Source organism: Mus musculus, chromosome X, assembly GCF_000001635.26.
Source record: "Mus musculus strain C57BL/6J chromosome X, GRCm38.p6 C57BL/6J".
Taxonomy (NCBI): Eukaryota; Metazoa; Chordata; class Mammalia; order Rodentia; family Muridae; genus Mus; species Mus musculus.
Genome location: NC_000086.7, coordinates 16,663,162 through 16,689,429, shown reverse-complemented (window position 1 = coordinate 16,689,429; position 26,268 = coordinate 16,663,162). Strand labels below are relative to the sequence as shown.

The window sequence follows — 26,268 nt, the reverse complement described above, 5'->3', positions numbered from 1 at the left end:
CATGACATGGCTATGTGGATATGCCTGTATGGGCAGGACATACGAACAGAAGAAGTGTTGCTAGGGCTGTCACTAAAGAGGGCTATTGCTATGTTTTCTGGTTTGTTGTTTGATCTTCTTTTACCCACTCCTGGTAATTTTACTCAATGATTGCTGGTATTGTGGTTCCTTCCTCAGTGGGTAAAGCATCCAAAAACAATTTGGCATTCAGGTGGTATAAACTGGATTTTTAAAAAAAGAATCAGGAACCCAAGAACAATTTAGTCATATCAAGCAAATTTTTAGCAGCACCTTTAATTGGCCTGCAATTATCAAAAGGAATTCTTACCTTTCAGAATGACACATAACTCCTAGGTCATCTAGTCTTTACTTCTCTATAAGGTCTCTCATGCTTGCTATTCACTTTTAGCTGATTATTGCGGACAACTATTTGGGTCTTTTTAAATTTTTTAAATTTAACTTTATTTTTTATTTATTCACTTTACATCCCACTCACTGCCCCACTCCTGGTCACCTCCTCACACAATACTTTCCCCATCTCTCCTCCTCTGAGTGGGTAAGAGTCCCTCTGGGTATCCCCACCCTGGCACTTCAAGTCTCAGTGAGGCTAGGCATTTCCTCTACCCAAAGAGGCCAGTTGTAAGCATATATTTTTCCCTTTGATTTTTGCTAGTAATGTGTAGGTAGGGTTATCCTTTAAGTCATTTTCAGGGTTCCTTTAAACTTGTTTTTTCCTTTATAAAAAATAATGCAGAAATAAAGCCTTCTCTTTAATAGGGACAGGTTCATAGAGATAGTGACACTACTCAAAGTTCAAGTCCAAAATGGCTTATACTTGACAAAGTTATTTTCTGTGCTTTGCAGAACTAGATTGTCTTGCAGAAAATGACATCCTGCATCCCCAGCTGCTGCGAAGACAGGCTGATCCCAATTTCTCATTAGGACTTGAAAATTGCAGTTGTAGGTTCTGATTACAAATTGTTTCTGGACCTGTCTTGTCTGTAATCACACTCCCTTCCATAGAGTATCTGATAGAAGGACTAAAACCTAGATCTTGCCTTGATAGGGGGTGAAGGGAAGTCTTAACAACCTTACTACCTTCCCATTCGAATGTGCTGAGTTTTCAGTTGCAACTGCATTGCACACTGACTGTCCTCTGCACAAACTTACCTTCCTCATCCTTTTTAGGATGCTGTCTCTAGCAAACTTTCAGCATCTTGGTCTATTCCTAGGAAATCCAAAAAGTGATAAGAAATAATGCTAGCAATAGAATACATTAATCACATAGACGATATCAAGCACAGGACTGTCTTTCCACACATGAGTAAATTGAGGCAGAGAAACCAAATGATTTTCCCAAGGCATCGTAAGGTAGTTAGGTGAGAAAACTTGTCAAAATCCACACCTGTGGCCCAGTCAGGCCTACTATAGTATTATAGCATTTGATCTATTCCCAGTCAACCTTCATTACATGAAGATCAAACCAAGTGTTAAGAATTTGGAGTTGCATTATCAGGTGCTTTTAAAAAGTTCATCCTCTGTAGACTTCTGGCAATAAGAAGCCATTTGAAGCTTTTGATAAACTATTAGCCAAATCAGAGAAGCCTATCTGAATGAAGGATGGCATCACATTTTATTAAGAACAACAACAAAACTCAGTACCACACAGACAATATCTTACTTCAGTGGCAAATCAAATACATATGCATATGCCCATATGTAGCTCTGTGGCCAACTTTATTTTTACGTGGAACATTAGGTACCAAGTTTACAACCATCAAGCAAAACATAGTTCACAGTCCTTCAGTAAAGTTTAAATTTATTCAGTGTAATATGAGATCATATTTAACAGCTATGACAAAAAGATGTACTTTTAAAAAACCAATTCTCATCCTAACTATGGAGAAAGGCCAACTGGCCATCAGATCTATGAAGGGGATTATCAATCTCTTGAAATGATTTTTGTTTCTCTGTTGCAAAGTAAAGGGCAATGTTAACTTTGTGGTAGACAGCCTCACATATAGTGCTACTTTTTTTTTTAATTTTTTTATTACGTATTTTCCTCAATTACATTTCCAATGCTATCCCAAAAGTCCCCCATACCCTTCCCCCACTCCCCTACCCACCCACTCCCACTTTTTGGCCCTGGCGTTCCCCTGTACTCGGGCATATAAAGTTTGAGTGTCCAATGGGCCTCTCTTTCCAGTGATGGCCTACTAGGCCATCTTTTGATACATATGCAGCTAGAGTCAAGAGCTCTGGGGTACTGGTTAGTTCATAATGTTGTTGCACCTAGAGTACTACTCAGCTATTAAAAAGAATGAATTTATGAAATTCCTAGGCAAATGGTTATACCTGGAGGGCATCATCCTGAGTGAGGTAACACAATCACAAAAGAACTCAAATGATATGTACTCACTGATAAGTGGATATTAGCCCAGAAACTTAGTATACCCGAGATATAAGAGACAATTTGTAAAACACATGAAACTGAAGAAGAACATAGACCAAAGTGTGGACACTTTGCCCCTTCTTAGAATTGGAAACATATAGTGCTTCTTAATTCCCGTTACATGTCTAAACACATGGGCTGTACTGGAAATCATTTTAATACCCAGACTGTAGCTTAATAGGGTTGATATCATTAGGATAGATCAACTGGTTTTCTAAAAAGCAGAGAGTAAACTGCAAACTCAGGAGGTTTTCAATATTCAACAGTTTAGTGTTAACAATCTGAATACTTTTAGACCTCTTGCCTATCCACTCCTTTAAATCATTTCAAGATGAGTCACGACTAAGTTAATACACACAACTGGAGCAGATTAGTGCTGAGAGCTCTCACTACAGTTTGATATGAATTGAGGCAACACCTTATGGACTGGAGAACATCTAAGACATCACTGAATCTTTTAAGTTAGTTAAAATGCTTTTGAATTATAAGATAGAGTAAGGTAAGAAATCTAGATCTTTGCTCTTAGACTGGGCAAAACTTTAAAGGCTGTAAGTCCACACATCAGCATCTAGAGGCTTAAATTTACATTTTGGATAAAGCTAGTATAATAAACTTGGGTTGGCCAGCATATGCTGACATAATTCTCCTTAAATAAAAACTATACTTACATTTTTTTTTAAAGTGCTTTGTGGTTGAAACCTTTGGAATTTTTTTTTTTAATTGACAGGATTTCAGATGGGAAAGAAAAAAATACAGGCACCATTCTGGACCCACAACTCTACTAAGATATAGAACCCAGTACAGATATATAAAATCATTCAATTTAATGTCTGTTATAAAACCTAATAATTAAAAGAGGTCATGTTATCACACAGAGCCCTAATTTCATTCTGTGTTTGACTGTAACAACAGAGAAAATTTCATATGTCCTTTGGCACTTGAGAGAAAATGGTATACTATCAACCAAGACAAATATTTAACCATTTTGAAGACACAGGTAGGCTTAGAAATCTAATTCTATGATCAGACAGCCATAGAACACATTAAAATAATGCTACTTTCCTTAAATCAGCACAGAATGTTACTGACAAGGAGCAATGCTTGTCTAGATACAGTCCAGAAAAGGAAGTGCCTATTGTAGTGTGCGTCACATGGAACTAGTAATCAGTGAGGATACCTAGGGAACATTTCAGCCACTATTTTCCTCTGTACACATTGGATGCTACACAAAAGTCACAGTAAGTCAAGTTATTTTATTTCTGAAACCATTAGCTGTTTTGCATTAAAGGCAAAAGAAAAAAAAAAACAGAATCCAGAAATTATTCCTCATAAGCACTTAACTTTTTGAAATTAAGCACTCAACATTTTATTCTATCAACCAACACAAATTAGTCTAACAAACAAGATGAAACTCATTCTTATGGAAATTAGCTAGGTGATTCTTTGGACTGTTACCACTTTACAAAGACTGAAATTAAACTGAGCAGGGTTAAATCAAGTGCACTTAAATTGCCCAAACCACAGGCTGTAATTCATCCTCACTTTCCTTTACATGCTCATTGTGCTAAGGATGATCAAGCAGGAGGCCTGTGGGTGAAAACTTCAGGACTGGGGCTGTTTAAACTTGTACAATACAAAGCAGAGAAGAGCCACAGAAGTGGAAAAACCAGTGATCTTGAGCAGACCAGGCACGGAAGGCAGGTTCCTCTCTAAGAAGGTGTGGGTAATTTCAAGAGCTGGAACATCCTAAACAGATGAACACAGATCATTAATAGAAATTCTTGCTATAGTTAAAAGAAACAAAGCCTATCTGTAGTAGTATGTATTTCTATGCTAAGACAGTTGCATCTATAGTAAAAGCAGAGGCTAAATGAAGGACAGTGCAATTTTATGTGCTGTAGTTGGTCTGTAGATATGGAGTAATCAAACTTACCTTGGACTCAGGCTCTTGAACCCATATATCCTTCTTGGCAACTTTTCCTAGAGCATTCAAGACCTGAAAGAAAGTGATTACAGCATTATACTGTGACATTATATACTGTTAACAGATTCAAAATCATATTAAACATTGGTGAACCCACAGGTGGGTGGCAAAGAAATGCATACATAGCATACATAGACTATCAGTATCAAGAAATAGATGCATGAATGGATAAAGAAATTTTGTTATTCATATACAATGAAAGATTATTCAGTTTTAAATAAGAGTGAAATCCTGTCAATGTGACAACATGGATGAGTTTAGAGGACAACACAATCATAAATGAAATCTGCCATGCTTAGAAAGACAAATAGTACATGCTATCCATTATACACAGAAGGCAAGTAAGTGGATCCTATAGAAATGGAGAAAACAACAGAGGGTACCAGAAGCTAAGAAATGTACCAGAGAGTAAGGCTACTGGGACTGGATAATAAATATCAAAATATAATTCATTGGGTGGAATAAATTCTAACATTCTATAGCAATAGAATGGGTTACTAAAGATAATCACAATTTACTATGTAATTCCAAAGAGCTAGAAGAAAGGATTTGAATATTTCAAAGAAATGATAGATATATGATGTGAAGGAGATGATAATGATCTTGATTTGACCACTGTATACTACACACAGGCATCAAAATTTTGTGTACTCCACATATGTGCACAATTGTGTCAATGAAATAGCCCAAATATCTAGTTTCTTTCTGTATAGTTTCTTTCTGTATATTTTATCTTTCTGTAAAGATAAAATAATCAGAAAGATCAGATGACAAAAATGTTTCTTATAGGGCTGGAGCTATAGCTCACTGGAATAACCCATACCTCTCATGCATGCCACCTTCAGTTCAATTCCCAGTACTGCTGCCCATGATGAAATTACAATTGAAAAAGGAGTACACCTTAGTTTCCTTCCTTACCTCTCTAGCTGCTCGTTCTCCAGCTTCAACTGCACCTTCCATGTAGCCACTCCACTGTGTTGCTGTCTCTGTGCCTGCAAAGTAAATCCTGCCTACTGGCTGCCGAATCACCCTTTAAAGAAAAAAAGATGTCACATAGTTACATGGGAAGGTGCTGAGGGGAAATTATCCAATCACTCCCCACCTTCATTTACTCCACAAAGGGAAGGGAAACTAATCAAGGAGGAAATGCCAGTGTCTCATCCCAAAGTAAAATGCAGTTCTTTGTTTCCTGGACCCATGCACAAGGATCTGAACCTGGGGGAAGCAGACTAAGTTTATTCATCACTAAAGAGGATGCTGACCTATTTTCAGCCAGCTAGTCAGCCTATGAGAACATGAATTCAACTCCTTAGTTAACATCTCACAGTTATATTCCCTATTTATAGCCCATTGTATTCATTATATTGCCTTCTATTCAAGATAATACACATCCTCAGATTTGGGTCATGAAGCATTTTTTAGGACAACAAAAGAGATTGTAATGGCAAGAGGGAAGATATAGACACTGTCATTTCTGGCAGAAGAGAGACCCCAGGAAGTCTATGAAGTAAGTAGTCCTGAAATAATATAATGTAATGTGTAAATTTCTCTGAACATTTATGGGGACTAGCTAAGGGTGAGCAAATAGGTTCTTTCTATAAGAAAATTCTGATATACAGGACCAAAGAAGAGATAGATTCAATGGGTAACTCTCTACCTTAATCTTCTTGGTGTTATCTTTGCCACTCCTGTGGCTCCTCTAAACTGTCCCAGCCCAAAGCCTTCATCTCAACCCACTGGCATTCCTATTTCCAATTCAAGACTCTTGTGCCTCATTTCCTCGTTAATTCTATTTATATCATCTAGACCTGTACTGAGACTCCAGAACTAGACCCATTGATCAGTTTTGTTATTACTAACACTAGATGTTTGATTCTGTTAAGGAAGAAAAAGCTAAACAACAAGCTCTTGAAAGTACAGGTAAACAAGTGCTGCTTCTTTCTCTATGAACAGATGTAACCTGATGCTTACATTCTAGATTTGGTCCTCTAGAAACTTCATAAAGTTGTGATGTGACCACATAATATACTATTTGCTGAAAAAGTCACCTTTTCCCCCACCCCTCAGTAATAACTATATCCAGATGGGGAGAATTATGAAGGAACTGTAAATGCCTGGTAGAATGCTATCATTTTAGGCTTCTTTCTGTGTTCTATCTATTTCTGTGATACTGAGCAAGTGGGATACTATATCCTATGTCTGTAAGACAAAGTAATAATGTATGTGAAACAAGGTTTCTAAGTAGAGGTAGACTCCCAGGCCATGTAGATCTCCTTGTACCTCAGCTGTAGACACTGAGAATTCTTCCCTCTTAAGAGAAATATCTGATGTTCCTCTGTTGACAAGACATATGTATTGAATACATGCAGACAGTGTCCTTCTGTGTATACTAGTACTAGAGTATAGGGTAGTCCTGTGAGACTAAATGTTGAGGTAAGCTCAAAAGGCTTCCCAAAAGACAATGTAGTTGTCCTAATTTCACAAATGCTGCTGACAACTGCAATCTTACCTAGCACACTGATACTACTCTTTGTGTTGACATCCATTTTCCTGGGGACACCTACCCAGTCACAGGGTGACTATTTTTCTGGGGATTACAATGAATAACACTGCCTATTTGCATGGTTCTTATGAAATGTAGATTGTCTGAATGTGTGTCAGCCCTGGATGAGTTGGTGGAGTGATCAGGTAGTACCTTCCATACAGAGTCATGATACCAGGAGGGAAGTAGGCTGTGTAGCAGCCCCCGGAGTACTGCTCCTCACACCAGTTCTTCTCTTCATAATGGACGGGCTGTAGTTCAATGGGGAGAAAATTCCAAAAGAAAATAAAAATGGAACTGTTACCTGTTAACAATGAAGGCTCACATATATTTTATTAGTAAAAAGTTTATATTTAAAGCATAAAGTGGGGATGGAACTCAGTGATATGCACATGCCAGGCCCTGAGTCTGAGACCCAGTAAAATGAAAATAAATAAGAAATGGAGAAAGGAAGGGAAAAGAGGGAGGAGTAAGAGGGGAGTAAAAGGGAAGAAGCCAGTCTGGAGATGAAGCTGTGTGGTACAGCACTTTCCTAGCATGCCCAGTGCCCACAAGATTGATCCCAGATATTACATGAAAAAAATGTACATTGTACACTAAAGACACTGATTTTTTTCATCCTCTTTCTTAAGGAAGTCAAGAAATATCCTAATACTTGGAAGAGAGGATACTCTCATTCGTACAGATTCTAAAGATTAGAGCTAAGTCTTTAGGAAACCCTACGAACAATCAGTTTCTGGAAAGGTTTTCCCCAAGACTCTGGAGTATGTAAGACAATGGACTATTTTCCAGTTTACACAGGTATTACACAAGGGTAGGGTTGGGGGGAACAACAAGAAGAGAAGCACAAAGCATATTTTCAGAATACCTTCATTAAACTGGAAAAGTACATAATAAAAGATATTCCTTAAAGGAAACAATTAAGATGAAAGTGGCCCCTGGTGAACATGAGAGTTTTCCAAGTCTTCCCTACCACATTCTAAATGTTTATTATTTGCACAGTTCAAACAATAATCCACAGAAAACATCCTCAGCTATTGGGTGGGCTCTTCAGAAACATTTATTCTCACTGCTTTCAGAAGCAATGTGAAAACCTTGGGAGTACCAAATGAGACATGAATTGAGAGTCTCCTTGTGGGAAAATGAACTAGTATGCCTTTGGCCTGGGCAAAGATTAAGTCTGGTGTGTCAAATATATATCATGGTGCCTTTGCCAATGCACGATGACATACCTGGGATTTTGTTTTATAGCAATCACTTGATAATGTCAAAAGCACGGGATCTCTGTTCTGCAGACCAATCTCAGTGATACATGACATAATGATTGTGGCTCCAAGTCTCTCAGCACAGTTGAATGACTATTATCTAGTGAGCACTTAAAAAATCCCAAAGTAATGGCATATCACAAAATCCATGTACCGAACACTAGTTTTTAATGCCTTTGGATTGCTGAAAGTAATCCTCTAAATAAGCACACCCCTTTCTATTCTCTGCTTAAGACTTCCACAAAACCAGAACTTGTTTTAATTTACCAATTTAAGACAACAGAAAAAAGCCTGTTAGAGACTGAGAGTTCTTACAGATAAAGCTTCTTGAGATCCCAGAACTTTGGCATACAGCTCACAGATTTTCCTCTTCCTAGAGAGAAGAATAAAAATATGTTAAAGAAGTCATAATTGATGGACATATAATAAAGGCATTCCATTCTTCTTTAAAGAAAAATAAAATTTAATGACATTCTATAACTATAAAACAATAGTCGATCTCTGGACTCACCTTATATGATTTAGTGGATTTCTGTATGCTGATTAATATCATATGCCTCAACATGGTAATTTGATGAGGGACCAACAGATTTTCCTTTTAAAATAGACAAGGTCTCACTATGTAGAGCCTGGAACTGCTATGCAGATGAGAGTGGTTTCAAACTTATGATTTCCTTGCCTCATCCTCCTGAGCACTGGAATTATGTTTTACCATGCCTGGCTCATCTCTTCTTGAAAGAAGATACAGGTAAAACTCACAACCATTCCTGGTGAAAAATTTAAATTACCCATCTTCCAAATTAATGGACCTTTCTCAATTTTTGAATATATACTATTTATATTCACTCTTTTTTTGTTTCTCTGTAGATTAAATATGTGAAAATGGCTCTGAAATATTTGTTAAAGGCTAATGAGCAATCAATACAATTTTTATGAAAATGAGGTAAAAGATGTAATTCAAATCCATAAAACAAGCATTAAGACCAGATGAGACAAATGTTAAAAGTATACACATGTGAGTGTATATGTAGGTGCAACAATCAAGCTCAGTATTAATAAAAAATAAAAATATATAAGTTTATATCACCAGATTCACTAGAAAATATTTTTAAAATGTAAGTCCACTTTCTCTAAATAGTGTAAAAGAAATTGTAAGCTTATCACTCTTGCTATTGTCATGCACACACTATTGCTATAACTCTTAGAACTATCACATAAGTACAAAAAATTAAGTCAAGAAGAGGTGAGATTATCAGTTATCTATTGCTATGCAAGACTTTAAAGAAGACAACTCTCACTCATGAACGATGTCACATAATATAAAGTGGATATGGTAATTCTAGGACAGTTAGAAAATGCATGATTAAAGTTCTAACATACAGGTAGGAGTCTCAAGACTACTGCTTACTTGTTTTCTCTGTCTAATCTAAATTTTCCATTGAAAAGATGAAGCCAAAGCTCAATGAGCTGCAGATTCCTTCACTATCATTCATTTAAGTAATGGGAAGGTAAACATTTACTATTCTGAGCATTTTGTCTATAGTAGATGCTCATTATGTGTTGAGTCAAATTTTATGCTCAGTCCAGTATGACATTTTCTTTTCTGTGCCACAAAAAAATATGGCAGGCTATCACATTACAAAAGATTCTGAGCAGTAATTCAGTCATTTGTAGTCAGTTAAGAGTATTGCCAAGACAAGTAAGAATATTTCTGTAGTGGCTGGTTCTGTGTCAACTTGACCCAAGCTAGAATCATCAGAGAGGAAAGAGCCTCAGCTGGTGAAATGCCTCCATGAGATCCAGCTATAAGGCATTTTCTCAATTAGTAATCAATGGGGAAGGACCCAGACCATGGTGGGTGGTGCCACTCTTGGGCTAGTGGTCCAGGGTTCTCTAAGAAAGCAAGCTGAGCAAGCAATGAGGAGCAAGCCATGGGGAGCAAGCCAGTAAGCCACACTCTCCATGGCTTCTGCATCAGTTCCTGCCTCCAGAGTCCTACCCTACTTGAGTTACTGCCCTGGCTTCCTTTGATGAACAGTGTTATGGAGTGTATGTATGCCAAATAAACCTTTTTCCCCCAAGTTGCTTCTTGGTCATGGTGTCTCATCATAGCAATACATACTCTTAAGATAAATGCCAATCAGTATCCTAATATGCTTAATATATTTAACTGATTTTCTGGACATATAATAAAATCTTTACTAAAGTAGAGCTAAGCTTAAAAATTAACTTTCAGTGTAGTTTCACTTTTAATCATAAATAATAAAAACATAATAAAATATGTGATTTACTGCATTTCATATTATTAAATGAGTCAAAGACAAATTTTTCACAAGTAAGCCAGAAAACTATCTTTCCATTCCCTTTCACTAAAATTAAAACTTTTAGAAGATATATAGAAGGCAATGATGTTATACTAAAAATTTAAAAACTTTTTTGTATGAGTGACAGGGATTGAACACTGTACTTTACACATGCAAAACATGTGCTTTACCACTGAGATACACTCTCGACTCAGAGCAATGCATTTAGATTACTTTGGTTCAAAAATTGAAGGAATATATTTAAAATTATAGCCAAAAGGAGTACCATGCAAATCATTATGTATAGATATAACATATAAATCTCTCTATTCATCATAATCACCTGAGCAGGTGTTCAAAAGTATAAATCCTCAGTCTCTACTTCAGACCTATTGAATAATATTCTATAAGCCTCAAGAAAATAGACTTTCTAAATACCTTTTGTGAGATTTAGACAAAGTCAGTTTTTAAAACCACTGGTCTTTTCACTGAAATTTTCAGTAAAGGTTTTGTCTTATAAGAACTTTAGAGTTCAGCCAGTGTGTGGAATCATAATCAAATGTCCACCTCCAGCCTGCTATTTATTTTATTATTAATAGAAAGGAAAGGCAGAAAATCCAAAAGAAAATGTCAGGCTTAGTGTGGTATAATGAAAAAGGAAAAGAAGTATGTGTTATCTGCTACTCTTGACTTTGTCACATGTTAGCGGCTATGATTTGAATGGTAAGGTACTTGCTATACAGTCCTGATGACTTGAATTCAATTCCTGAAACCCATTTTAAGGTAGAAAAAAACTGATGACACAGAATTGTTCTCCATTTTCTATTCATGTGTTATGGTGTGCATGAGCCTACACACACATACACACACACACACACACACATACATTCATACATACACACCATGTTTTTTTTCCTTATTAGAAATTTATCACTACAGTGATCCTATTAGTGAAGTAAGTATTCAGAGGCAGAAGTGTGGGTGCTTAAGAAAAGTGATTAAGTCCTAGGGGCTCTATATAAGCAAGCATTCTAGGAAAAACCTACCTCATAACCACATAAAATAAACAGAAATACGTAAAATTAAATTATTATATGTACATAGACATTGTCTTGACCAAGAAGACTATCACAAAATACTTTTTAAAAAATTGGTTTTTAAGGATAAGAATATTTTTAAAATATTGTGCTTTGTTTGATGCTATTCTACTATTATTGGTGCAACAAACAGAATATATAGGTAACCATTATTGATTTTCAGGTATAAATTGTTTACCTTATGTCTTTATGTAGTTTAGCAAGTCGTTCAGCTTTCCGGGCAAGTATGAAGCTGGAGAAGAAAGCCACATTTGAATGGTCAGTTATAGTTATGCTAAATAAATGTAACTTACCACCTATTCAGCATTAATGAACTCTCCCAGTCCTCCCCTTTTTCCTAGGACAAATGTTATCCTACCTTTGGCTCTCTCTGCGTTCAAAACTCTGTAGCCTGTGAGCTACTAAGTAAAAGATAACCAACCTCTTGATCAATACTTTGCTTCTAAAAATTAACACCATATTTGATATTATAGAAAATTAAACGTTGTTCATATTATGACTGTATTAGATGACTATCCCAGCAACGACACTCAATAAAAGCTGGACAACTATTAATACATGTCTATCATAGATACCATGGTACTTCTCTCACTCCCTAACAAATGCACTTTAGAACCAGTAATTGGTACCCTATCTCACAGATAAAACCTTCTCTGGACAATTATACTCAGCAGCAGATACATCCCTCTGTCAATACCCTGCCTCTCCTAAGAGGTAATTGACAGTCAGTGATTGAGGTGTCCACTCCCTTCTCTCAGTTTGACTGTGAAGGACCATTCCAGCTTCCAGAAGTCCATGGGCTGGCTGAGTGCTGACATACAAGTCTCCAACTGGTTCCTCCCACAAAGGCAGTAATCCCCAAATTTCACCCCAATAAACCTCTTGTACTCCTGTCTCTATCTCTACCTCAGCTTTCTTGGGAACTAATTAAATACTGTCCTCCAATAAAGTAACTCAGCTCCCTGTAGTCAAATAGATTCTGTTTATTGTGTCAATAATACTAACTGCACTTACACTTTAAAGAATTGAATTATGAGATTTAATTGTGATCCTTACTTATACTATTAATAGCAACAGAAATCTTACAAAAATTCAAGGGATGGGTAGGGACATAACTCAATAGTAAAGCACTTCATTGGTATTATACAGAAAGCTCTAGATTTATTTTCCAGTACCTACTCCTAATCCAAATGAACTAAAATGTGATGAAACTATTTCCTCATTAAAATGGTAAAAAAATTATATTTATTTTGTTCCAGAGAGATTAAATAGACACATAGATCAAGGCTGAAAGGGGGAATTTCTTTTTCTCCTCAGCCATGAATTAACGTGTTCCTCAATCATCACCAGAAACTCCTTTAGGACTGCTATTAGAGAATGTTCTGAGAAGCAAGGATGCAAAGTATGTTAACACAGGCAGTTGCATATTATTTAAGGGATCAACAGGAGGGGTGTTATAGGACAGCAGGAGGGGTGCTGGAGGATGGAGCTGAACAATGGAAGAAGAAAATTTGCAAAAATGAAGTATGGATGAAGTTCCACAATAAAATCCATCATTTATGTCTTAATATTTAAAATTGAATAAATTAAAAACTGAAATTTGAAATCCTCAACCTTATGGGATAAAATCACAATTTTGTTTGAGTTATCACTTTCAATGATGCCTCAAAATTCATTGTTTTGGTTAAGGTTTAGCTTTATGCAATAATCTATAAGTTTATACTTCCATAATATTTTTTATAAATTATCCAGAACTGATAAAAAATTAAATCATTAGTCAGCTGATTTTGTATGGTTTTGACTTCAAATTTCTGTCAAATCTCAAGTTAGGAATGCAATAATCACTTAAACTGTAGACAAATATTGTTCAATTTTATTTAGCCATTTACTGAGGAAATCAAACATGCTGGGGTTATGTTGGAAGTATTTAATAGATCTAATGTATAGTTTCTAAAAGGCAATGGTTATTATAAACACAGTGCTGGTTAATTATCACCTCTGGTTTTGAGGCTCTTGGAGTCAAATGCAAAGAACAAAGTGGAGGTGATATATCTTCAAGGTTTTCATTATCAAGAACAAAGCCCAAAGTCTGATGTAGTGATAAATATCTGCTATCCTAACATTTAGGTGATGGTAGCAACAGGATCAGGAGTTAAAAGCTAGCATATACCAGGCACTAGGCTCAATACCAGTGTTATACATACAAAAAAGGGGAGAAGGGAGGCTACTGCCCTAATATAACAAGAGGAGCTGGTCAACAACAGTGATAAAGCAAAAATTAATTCTTCTCAACCCCGCAATTCTCAAATAGTTGTACTAATAATAACAAATGAGATTTACAAAAGAAAAATGAGCAAGTTTATTGTCCTGTACAATGTTTGGCCTTTGGGAGACACACTGGTAAAAAGTAACCCAGATTTTGTCTCTGTAACTCCTTCTATGGGTGTTTTGTTCCCATTTCTAAGAAAGGGTAAAAACACCCATAGAAGGAGTTACAGAGACAAAATTTGAAGCTGTGACGAAAGGATGGACCATCTAGTGACTGCCATATGCAGGGATCCATCCCATAATCAGCTTCCAAATGCTGACACCATTGCATACACTAGCAAGATTTCACTGAAAGGACCCAGTTATAGCTCTCTCTTGTGAGACTATGCTGGGGCCTAGCAAACAGAAGTGGATGATCACAGTCAGCTATTGGATGGGTCACATGGCCCCTAATGGAGGAGCTAGAGAAATTACCCAAGGAGCTATAGGGAACTGCAACCCTATAGGTGGAACAACAATATGAACTAACCAGTACCCGGGAGCTCTTGTCTTTAGCTGCATATGTATCAAAAGATGGCCTAGTCGGCCATCACTGCAAAGAGAGGCCCATTGGACTTGCAAACTTTATATGCCCCAGTACAGGGGAACGCCAGGGCCAAAAAGGGGGAGTGGGTGGGTAGGGGATTGGGGGGGTGGGTATGGGGGACCTTTGGGATAGCATTGAAAATGTAAATGAGGAAAATACCTAATTAAAAAAAAAGTAACCCAGAGATGGTTAGTCTGGATTATTTGCTTTTCCAACAAAGAACAACATATTATAAAAACAAAGAAAAGCAGTTTTAATCTTATGAAGATGATAAACCATGAGAAGGCAAATGTATAGGAGGCTACTTTTGGAAGTCAGCTTGAAGCTTCCTCTGGCTCTGGTTCTAAGCTAATACAGTGCTATTTCCAGTAAAAGAGACCTACCTCTTAACATAAGTGAGATACAGGGGAGGACAAAAAGAGGCCTTTTGCCTTTTTAAATCTCTGCCTTGCTTTCAGGTAAACAGAAGTCAGGCAGAGAGCTCTCCTGCATCACATCTGGAAAAGGTATATAGTCTGGCCTCCCATAAATATAAAATACCAGTTAAACTAGAGGAATAAGTTCTGGTGATCTACTGTACAGTAGAGTAGGCATAGTCAATATTAATTTACTGCATGTTTTAAAGTATCTAAACAAGATTTTCAATGCTCTTACCACAAAGAAATTACCATATGACGTAAATGATATGCTAATAAACTTGGTTTGATCATTCCACAAAGTAGATACGTACTGAAACATTTTCCACCCAGATATACATTTTTAGTAATAAAATAAAATAATAAATATATCTCTTTCTAGAAATTTCCCAAATAATTCCATTAATACCTGGAAGGGTGCCAAAACATGTTTGTTATAAAGCCAAAGCAACTCCAGTGGTGCACAAGGCAAGAATAGCGATGTGCATCTACCCATGTATAACTGAACTGACTGTCATGACATTCTGAGAGTCGTACTTTCATCTGTTTTTGTCAATTTGGCTAAAGTACCTGGATCTTGTCTTACTCAGTGGGGCTAAAAATGAAGAGGATATTCTGCTACTATGGACATTATATTTTAAGCTCCTGCCTGCCTCAGGAATATAGCGCAATTGCTTACATTATAGCCAGAGAAGTAGTTATAAAACATTTTATCAGCAACCCAGGCAGAGCCGGCTTCCAAAGTTCCTTGGAACATGGGTTTGGCCCCTTTCTCTGTAACTTTCTAAAAATGGCATGATGTGATATTTTATTGAGCTCACCTACCTCTTCAGGAAGGACACCTGCATTTTCCAGGAAGCAAAACCAGAAACCACTGGTCTCTAAAAGTCACTTGACTGCTAGTAACATGTGTTCTTTTGTAATGATGCAATACAATAAAAGGCTTTTTGTGTGTATAGGATTTTTTTATAAGGACAAAAGTAAGCAACTAGGAAGGTGTGTCCCTCCTTAGCATTTCCTTTGTGAGGGCCCATTTCCTTCTCTGGAGTACTAGTTCCCAATAGGCTGTTGGTACTATCTATGCACTTGAAGAGATAAAAGAAGCATTGCTGGTGAACAATAACCATAGGCAACTTATTCCCTATCTCATCTTATATTGACACTATTACTTGGTATGCAGGAAGTATTTGGAAAGTAGATCAAGTCCAGAGACACTATATTTAGAAGGTTTTACAGGATGAAGTGCTTCTCTTTCCAGAGTGACTGTGGATATTCTGCCTCTAGACAATGCTATCATACTGTCCATCCATCCATCTGACTGTCTTTCTAGCTGCTTGATCCCTCAGCATGTAAGCTTTATAGAAGAAATACATAGGTGAGCACAAGTTAAAAATGGTCTCAAGTTTAGCAGTTTTCCAGCATTCTTGTGACACACACAAAAACATTGCTATGGATATTTTAGTACATGGAAACATGATACAGTTTACAGTTATCATTGCTTGTACCTATATAAAGCAATGTCCTTTGCTAGTACCTATACCAACACAAATTGGAAACTGTAGCTCCAACTTACCCCATGATGGCAGGCATTGACCCATCTGGTTTAGTGTCATCCAGAGTGATTGAAATTGGAGCCTCCTCATCTTCAATTATCATGCAGCCACAATAGTCTTAAGCAGGAGAAAATTAAGAGATTGAAACCAACATTAGAGATACATGCATATATAGGATGTACATAAACTGTATTACTAAGGAGGAATAAAAATCTTAAGCTATTAGTCTTTGTTCCACCTCTAGGCCCTTTTGTTAAAGACACACAGGACTATACAAAAATGTCTATTCCTTATGTGGAAAATGGCCCATGCCTATCACTTTTTCTGAAGGGCTATGACTTATGCATGACGAAATGGTAAGATGAGGAAAATGGTAAAATGATCCTCCATGCAGGAACACATGGAAAATGAGATGGGACATACTGAAAGGATTTCACTTCCATTAACCCTTGAAGTTGTAAAAAGGGCACCATTGAATATGAGCAGGAAGTGTATCTGGAAAGCATCTATATTCTAAACCCTATTTCATTTAATGTTCACAACACCCTGATAAGCATTTATCACAAAACCTTATCATCATTTTATGCTAAGAGACCAATGCCAATAAGCTGATGAAGGCCCTTCCTCTCCACTCGAGCCCCGGGCTACCTTGCCAGCGGAGTCTCGCGCAACACCCACAAGGACCCACACAGGACTCCCCATGGGATCCTAAGACCCCTGGTGAGTGAAACACAGCACCTGCCCCAATCCAATCGCGCGGAACCTGAGACTGCGGTACATAGGGAAGCAGACTACCCGGGCCTGATCTGGGGCACAAGCCCCTTCTGCTCCACTCGAGCCCCAGGCTACCTTGCCAGCGGAGTCGCCTGACACCCTCAAGGGCCCACACAGGATTCCACACGGGATCCTAAGACCTCTAGTGAGTGGAACACAACTTCTGCCAGGAGTCTGGTTCGAACACCAGATATCTGGGTACCTTCCCTGCAAGAAGAGAACTTGCATGCAGAGAATACTCTGCCCACTGAAACTAAGGAGAGTGCTACCCTCCCAGGTCTGCTTATAGAGGCTAACAGTGTCACCTGAAGAACAAGCTCTTAACAGTGACAACTAAAACAGCTAGCTTCAGAGATTACCAGATGGAGAAAGGCAAATGTAAGAATCCTATTAACAGAAATCAAGACCACTCACCATCATCAGAACGCAGCACTCCCACCCCACCTAGTCCTGGGCACCCCAACACAACCGAAAATCTAGACACAGATTTAAAAACATTTCTCATGATGATGAGAGGACATCAAGAAGGACTTTCATAAGTCACTTAAAGAATTACAGGAGAGCACTGTTACAGGCCCTTAAAGAAAAGCAGGAAAACACAGCCAAACAGGTAGAAATCATTAAAGAAAAACAGGAAAACACATCCAAACAGATAATGGAAATGAACAAAACCATACTAGAACTAAAAAGGGAAGTAGACACAATAAAGAAAACCCAAAGCGAGGCAACACTGGAGATAGAAACCCTAGGAAAGAGATCTGGAACCATAGATGCGAGCATCAGCAACAGAATACAAGAAATGGAAGAGAGAATCTCAGGTGCAGAAGATTCCATAGAGAACATCGACACAACAGTCAAAGAAAATACAAAATGCAAAAGGATCCTAACTCAAAACATCCAGGTAATCCAGGACACAATGAGAAGACCAAACCTACGGGTAATAGGAATTGATGAGAATGAAGATTTTCAACTTAAAGGGCCAGCTAATATCTTCAACAAAATAATAGAAGAAAACTTCCCAAACATAAAGAAAGAGATGCCCATGATCATACAAGAAGCCTACAGAACTCCAAATAGACTGGACCAGAAAAGAAATTCCTCCCGACACATAATAATCAGAACAACAAATGCACTAAATAAAGATAGAATATTAAAAGCAGTAAGGGAGAAAGGTCAAGTAACATATAAAGGCAGGCCTATCAGAATTACACCAGACTTTCACCAGAGACTATGAAAGCCAGAAGAGCCTGGACAGATGTTATACAGACACTAAGAGAACACAAATGCCAGCCCAGGCTACTATACCCGGCCAAACTCTCAATTACCATAGATGGAGAAACCAAAGTATTCCACGACAAAACCAAATTCACACAATATCTTTCCACGAATCCAGCCCTTCAAAGAATAATAACAGAAAAGAAGCAATTCAAGGACGGAAATCACGCCCTAGAACAAGCAAGAAAGTAATCACTCAACAAACCAAAAAGAAGATAGCCACAAGAGCAGAATGCCAACTCTAACAACAAAAATAAAAGGAAGCAACAATTACTTTCCTTAATATCTCTTAATATCAATGGACTCAATTCCCCAATAAAAAGACATAGACTAACAGACTGGCTACACAAACAGGACCCAACATTCTGCTGCTTACAGGAAATCCATCTCAGGGAAAAAGACAGGGACTACCTCAGAGTGAAAGGCTGGAAAACAATTTTCCAAGCAAATGGACTGAAGAAACAAGCTGGAGTAGCCATTTTAATATCAGATAAAATCGACTTCCAACCCAAAGTTATCAAAAAAGACAAGGAGGGACACTTCATACTCATCAAAGGTAAAATCCTCCAAGAGGAACTCTCAATTCTGAATATCTACGCTCCAAATGCAAGGGCAGCCACATTCATTAAAGACACTTTAGTAAAGCTCAAAGCACACATTGCACCTCAAACAATAATAGTGGGAGACTTCAACACACCACTTTCATCAATGGACAGATCGTGGAAATAGAAACTAAACAGGGACACAGTGAAACTAACAGAAGTTATGAAACAAATGGACCTGACAGATATCTACAGAACATTTTATCCTAAAACAAAAGGATATACCTTCTTCTCAGCACCTCACGGGACCTTCTCCAAAATTGACCATATAATTGGTCACAAAACAGGCCTCAACAGATACAAAAATATTGAAATTGTCCCATGTATCCTATCAGACCACCATGGCCTAAGACTGATCTTCAATAACAACATTCACGTGGAAACTGAACAACACTCACGTGGAAACTGAACAACACTCTTCTCAATGATACCTTGGTCAAGGAAGGAATAAAGAAAGAAATTAAAGACTTTTTAGATTTTAATGAAAATGAAGCTACAACATACCCAAACCTATGGGACACAATGAAAGCATTTCTAAGAGGGAAACTCATAGCTCTGAGTGCCTCCAAGAAGAAACGGGAGAGAGCACATACTAGCAGCTTGACAACACATCTAAAAGCTCTAGAAAAAAAAGGAAGCAAATTCACCCAAGAGGAGTAGACGGCAGGAAATAATCAAACTCAGGGGTGAAATCAACCAAGTGGAAACAAGAAGAACTATTCAAAGAATTAACCAAACGAGGAGTTGGTTCTTTGAGAAAATCAACAAGATAGATAAACCCTTAGCTAGACTCACTAAAGGGCACAGGGACAAAATCCTAATTAACAAAATCAGAAATGAAAAGGGAGACATAACAACAGATCCTGAAGAAATCCAAAACACCATCAGATCCTTCTACAAAAGGCTATACTCAACAAAACTGGAAAACCTGGACGAAATGGACAAATTTCTGGACAGATACCAGGTACCAAAGTTGAATCAGGATCAAGTTGACCATCTCAACAGTCCCATATCACCTAAAGAAATAGAAGCAGTTATTAACAGTCTCCCAGCCAAAAAAAGCCCAGGACCAGATGGGTTTAGTGCAGAGTTCTATCAGACCTTCAAAGAAGATCTAATTCCAGTTCTGCACAAACTATTTCACAAAATAGAAGTAGAAGGTACTCTACCCAACTCATTTTATGAAGCCACTATTACTCTGATACCTAAACCACAGAAAGACCCAACAAAGATAGAGAACTTCAGACCAATTTCTCTTATGAATATCGATGCAAAAATCCTCAATAAAATTCTCGCTAACCGAATCCAAAAACAGATTAAAGCAATCATCCATCCTGACCAAGTAGGTTTTATTCCAGGGATGCAGGGATGGTTTAATATACGAAAATCCATCAATGTAATCCATTATAAAAACAAACTCAAAGACAAAAACCACATGATCATCTCGTTAGATGCAGAAAAAGCATTTGACAAGATCCAACACCCATTCATGATAAAAGTTTTGGAAAGATCAGGAATTCAAGGCCCATACCTAAACATGATAAAAGCAATCTACAGCAAACCAGTAGCCAATATCAAAGTAAATGGAGAGAAGCTGGAAGCAATCCCACTAAAATCAGGGACTAGACAAGGCTGCCCACTTTCTCCCTACCTTTTCAACATAGTACTTGAAGTATTAGCCAGAGCAATTCGACAACAAAAGGAGATCAAGGGGATACAAATTGGAAAAGAGGAAGTCAAAATATCACTTTTTGCAGATGATATGATAGTATATATAAGTGACCCTAAAAATTCTACCAGAGAACTCCTAAACCTGATAAACAGCTTCAGTGAAGTAGCTGGATATAAAATAAACTCAAACAAGTCAATGGCCTTTCTCTATACAAAGAATAAACAGGCTGAGAAAGAAATTAGGGAAACAACACCCTTCTCAATAGTCACAAATAATATAAAATATCTTGGCATGACTCTAACTAAGGAAGTGAAAGATCTGTATGATAAAAACTTCAAGTCCCTGAAGAAAGAAATTAAAGAAGATCTCAGAAGATGGAAAGATCTCCCATGCTCATGGATTGGCAGGATCAACATTGTAAAAATGGCTATCTTGCCAAAAGCAATCTACAGAATCAATGCAATCCCCATCAAAGTTCCAACTCAATTCTTCAACGAATTAGAAGGAGCAATTTGCAAATTCATCTGGAATAACAAAAAACCTAGGATAGCAAAAAGTCTTCTCAAGGATAAAAGAACCTCTGGTGGAATCACCATGCCAGACCTAAAGCTTTACTACAGAGCAATTGTGATAAAAACTGCATGGTACTGGTATAGAGACAGACAAGTAGACCAATGGAATAGAATTGAAGACCCAGAAATGAACCCACACACCTATGGTCACTTGATCTTAGACAAGGGAGCTAAAACCATCCAGTGGAAAAAAGACAGCATTTTCAACAATTGGTGCTGGCACAACTGTTTGTTATCGTGTAGAAGAATGCGAAGCGATCCATACTTATCTCCTTGTACTAAGGTCAAATCTAAGTGGATCAAGGAACTTCACATAAAACCAGAGACACTGAAACTTATAGAGGAGAAAGTGGGGAAAAGCCTTGAAGATATGGGCACAGGGGAAAACTTCCTGAACAGAACAGCAATGGCTTGTGCTGTAAGATTGAGAATTGACAAATGGGACCTAATGAAACTCCAAAGTTTCTGCAAGGCAAAAGACACCGTCAATAAGACAAAAAGACCTCCAACAGATTGGGAAAGGATATTTACCTATCCTAAATCAGATAGGGGACTAATATCCAACATATATAAAGAACTCAAGAAGGTGGACTTCAGAAAATCAAATAACCCCATTAAAAAATGGGGCTCAGAACTGAACAAAGAATTCTCACCTGCGGAATACCAAATGGCAGAGAAGCACCTGAAAAAATGTTCAACATCCTTAATCATCAGGGAAATGCAAATCAAAACAACCCTGAGATTCCACCTCACACCAGTCAGAATGGCTAAGATCAAAAATTCAGGTGACAGCAGATGCTGGCGAGGATGTGGAGAAAGAGGAACACTCCTCCATTGTTGGTGGGAGTGCAGGCTTGTACAACCACTCTGGAAATCAGTCTGGCGGTTCCTCATAAAATTGGACATAGTACTACCGGAGGATCCAGCAATACCTCTTCTGGGCATATATCCAGAAGATGCCCCAACTGGTAAGAAGGACACATGCTCCACTATGTTCATAGCAGCCTTATTTATAATAGCCAGAAGCTGGAAAGAACCCAGATGCCCCTCAACAGAGGAATGGATACAGAAAATGTGGTACATCTACACAATGGAGTACTACTCAGCTATTAAAAAGAATGAATTTATGAAATTCCTAGCCAAATGGATGGACCTGGAGGGCATCATCCTGAGTGAGGTAACACATTCACAAAGGAACTCACACAATATGTACTCACTGATAAGTGGATATTAGCCCCAAACCTAGGATACCCAAGATATAAGATACAATTTGCTAAACACATGAAACTCAAGAAGAATGAAGACTGAAATGTGGACACTATGCCCCTCCTTAGAATTGGGAACAAAACACCCATGGAAGGAGTTACAAAGACAAAGTTTGGAGCTGAGATGAAAGGATGGACCATGTAGAGACTGCCATATCCAGGGATCCACCCCATAATCAGCATCCAAACGCTGACACCATTGCATATACTAGCAAGATTTTATCGAAAGGACCCAGATGTAGCTGTCTCTTGTGAGACTATGCCGGGGCCTAGCAAACACAGAAGTGGATGCTCACAGTCAGCGAATGGATGGATCACAGGGCTCCCAATGGAGGAGCTAGAGAAAGTACCCAAGGAGCTAAAGGGATCTGCAACCCTATAGGTGAAACAACATTATGAACTAACCAGTACCCCGGAGCTCTTGACTCTAGCTGCATATGTATCAAAAGATGGCCTAGTTGTCCATCACTGGAAAGAGAGGCCCATTGGACACGCAAACTTTATATGCCCCAGTACAGGGGAACGCCAGGGCCAAAAAGGGGGAGTGGGTGGGTAGGGGAGTGGGGGTCGTGGGTATGGGGGACTTTTGGTATAGCATTGGAAATGTAAATGAGCTAAATACCTAATAAAAAATGGAAAAAAAAAGGAAAAAAAAAAGAAAGAAAATAAAAAAAAATATAAGCTGATGAAGTTCAGAAACAGCTTACTTCAGGGCCCCAGTTTCTGGGCCCCTTGGTCTCATTCTGCTTCTGAAGAATAAGTAGGAAGACGAATGACAGTGGCCCTATAGCTGATATACCCACCGCTTGCTTGCATCTATTCCTCCCATTGTCAATCTCTCTTGAGGCCATTTTGTGAAATTGTAGAGACAGATTAATAACTTCTCTACAAATTTGAATACATTTATCTTTTTGTATTCAGCATATTCTATTCAATATCCACAAAATGTGGTTTTGTACTTAATAGTTTAAACACAAATACGAGCAACCTACCCTTTTTCTTCCAGAAGGCTTCCTTGTAATACACCATGCACTTGATGACAGCCCCCATTGGAAGACGCTGAATTAATTGGTTTCTCTCAGGTGGAAGCTCTGGTTTAAAGTGGATCTTGGCAGTCAAAACCGGTGGGATGGCACTAATTACATATTTGCACTGAAATATAATATGCAAAATATTACCTGAAACATGAGGTATATAGCCTTTGCAGAAGTTATGAAGCATCATTTAAGGAGAAAAAATACCGAAATCAATCCACTGTGAAGCAACAAAATAGAACAAGGTAGATGGGCTGGTTAGTTTTGTCAACTTGACATAGTTAGAGTTAGCTTGGAAATGGGGAGCTGCAACTGAGGGATTGCCTCCATTAGACTGGCATGTGTAGCATTTTCTTTTTTTTTTTAAGATTTATTTATTATTCTATCTAATTCCACTGTAGGTGTCTTCAGATGCACCAGAAGAGCGCGTCAGATCTCATTACGGATGGTTGTGAGACAACATGTGGTTGCTGGGATTTGAACTCAGGACCTTCAGAAGAGCAGTCAGTGCTCTTAATCACTGAACCATCTCTCCATCCCCAGCATTTTCATAATTAATGATTGATATGGGACTATCCAGCCCATTGTGGATGGTGCCACCTTTGTGTAGGTGGTCCTGAGTAATAAAAGAAAGCAAACTGGGAGCAGGTCAATTAGCTGAACTCCTGTATGCTTCCTGCCTCTGCTCCTGTTTGAATTCTTGCAATGACTTCCCTCAGTGATAGACTGTGATCAGGACCTGTAAGCCAAATAAACCCTTACTTCCTGAACTCGCTTTTGGACATGGTGTTTATCACAGCAACAGAGAAGCAAACTAGGACAGTAAGTAAACCAAGTCTGTCAATCTGGAAAACTTAAAGTAGATATATGCTATATCTAATTAAACTACAGATTAGATTACATACAATTAGAAAGTACAAATGGCATAAAACCCATTTACCATAAACTCTTTTGTCTATAATAGATTACCTCATAGTGCTCATGATTCAGTGTTTCTATAATGATGTTGTCATCTGTTTGGTCAATATAAGTAACAGGAGAGCTCAGCTTCACTTTATCCCCAAGGAGGACCATTATCTGTTCACTTATTTGGCCAGAGCCACCTACAAATTTCCGTTCCTATTAGAGAAAGTAGGCATAAAAGACAAGTTATAAAAGGAGAGTGGTGGAACATTTGCCACCAATTAGTAATCTCCAAGAATGTCAATACCAGGCCTCTATCCTTGACATATCCAATTGAGGGAAGAATCATTAGGACAGAACCAAGGTACCTCAATTATTCTCAGCACATGTTCTAGCAAGGAAAAGCCATTACTAGCATATAAAATCAGAGACCAGAAGTAAATGTTCTCTATGCCGGTGGTGCCCTGACCACATGCAAATAGCAAGTCTGAGAACTTCAAATGTCTATGAGTATGGTGTATACAAGGAGCTCTGGGAAGGTGAAACAACTATATAGTTGATCCTAGGGGCTGTGGTTTCTAACTCCCTATGGAGTTACATATCGGAGCAGGTAAGGATATAGAAAATATTATATTATAGATAATGTGAGTCTAAGAGAACAGGTTCAGGGTGCTATTAGGGTTAGCAATACACTATCAAAAATAGCCAAATCAGGTCCTATGAAACTGAATTTAAGCTTTTGAATATATTCTTCTCAAAACTAACTGCAAATTTCATTTTCAAGGCAGAATATTGATAGCTAAGTATCTGTTTATTCCTTAAAACATTGTCAAGTATTTCTCTTGAGCATCACTATGGATCAGAAGTGTTCAGCCCTCTGTAATATGCTATTTCTCAGCATAGATATTGTTTAAGAATAATCTAAGAGAAAAGTGCTTAATACAGCATATTTGGTTACAACCAAGGAAATACTTTTAGCCCATTGCAGACGATTCTTTGAGTGATTAGAAATGTATGTCAGTAAAGCAGGGACAGACCACAACTGGCAATTGCAATATCCCATTTATGAGTAGACAAGCAGCAACTTTTAAAACTGGTGTTTAGTGAAACCACTGAAGTTCTTTATGAAAATGATCACAGAGTGGTTCAGACTTAAATTTATGATGCATCCTTTCTGAAGAAACTGGAATCATTTAATACAGAATCTTACTATGTTTCCAAATAGGTGCCTTGAACTCTAGTATACTAAACAAACAGAAAAGGTGGACTAGTTTTATTTGTTCACTATCTACTTTTCTGTGTATTTAAAATTAAATTATAAAAGGATAAAAGTTAATGTCTTTTGAAAGATATTGTGATAATAGCTTGAGTGCAAAATCTGAACTCTACTTTCTAAAAGGTCATATAGGGTTTATTTAGAAGTATTTTGTCCCCCTCCAAATGAAAGATACAAATAACCTATTAGTAGGATACTTCAGAAAGGAAGATATGAATTAAAGAAATAATACTGAGTCTCTGTTCATAAGTACACATTTTTAAAATGCAAAAGTCCTATATTTGTAAAAACCAAGGGTCCAATGAGCAATAACTCTACACATCGCAAGAACAACTTGGAGACTTCTGGTGATCTCCAAAGAACAATAATTTACTTTGAAGACAAAGTCTAAATTCATAAAATGTACTCAAAATTCTGGGACTCAAGTAG

General features: G+C 37.7%; 1 protein-coding gene across 1 annotated transcript in view; it reads right to left on the bottom strand.

The window, feature by feature from the left end:
• Positions 1 to 1,617: 1,617 nt before the first annotated feature.
• Maoa (monoamine oxidase A) overlaps positions 1,618 to 26,268 on the bottom strand; it is a 68,115-nt gene continuing 43,464 nt past the window's right edge. Inside the window, exons 7-15 of the mRNA NM_173740.3 lie at positions 24,630 to 24,779; positions 23,619 to 23,778; positions 16,487 to 16,583; positions 11,822 to 11,875; positions 8,559 to 8,616; positions 7,132 to 7,229; positions 5,355 to 5,466; positions 4,386 to 4,448; positions 1,618 to 4,198 (exon numbers count right to left, since the gene is read on the bottom strand). Of these exons, the coding sequence (NP_776101.3) occupies positions 4,055 to 4,198; positions 4,386 to 4,448; positions 5,355 to 5,466; positions 7,132 to 7,229; positions 8,559 to 8,616; positions 11,822 to 11,875; positions 16,487 to 16,583; positions 23,619 to 23,778; positions 24,630 to 24,779 (936 nt within the window). The 3' untranslated portion in view covers positions 1,618 to 4,054. The remainder of the gene's footprint in view (positions 4,199 to 4,385; positions 4,449 to 5,354; positions 5,467 to 7,131; positions 7,230 to 8,558; positions 8,617 to 11,821; positions 11,876 to 16,486; positions 16,584 to 23,618; positions 23,779 to 24,629; positions 24,780 to 26,268) is intronic.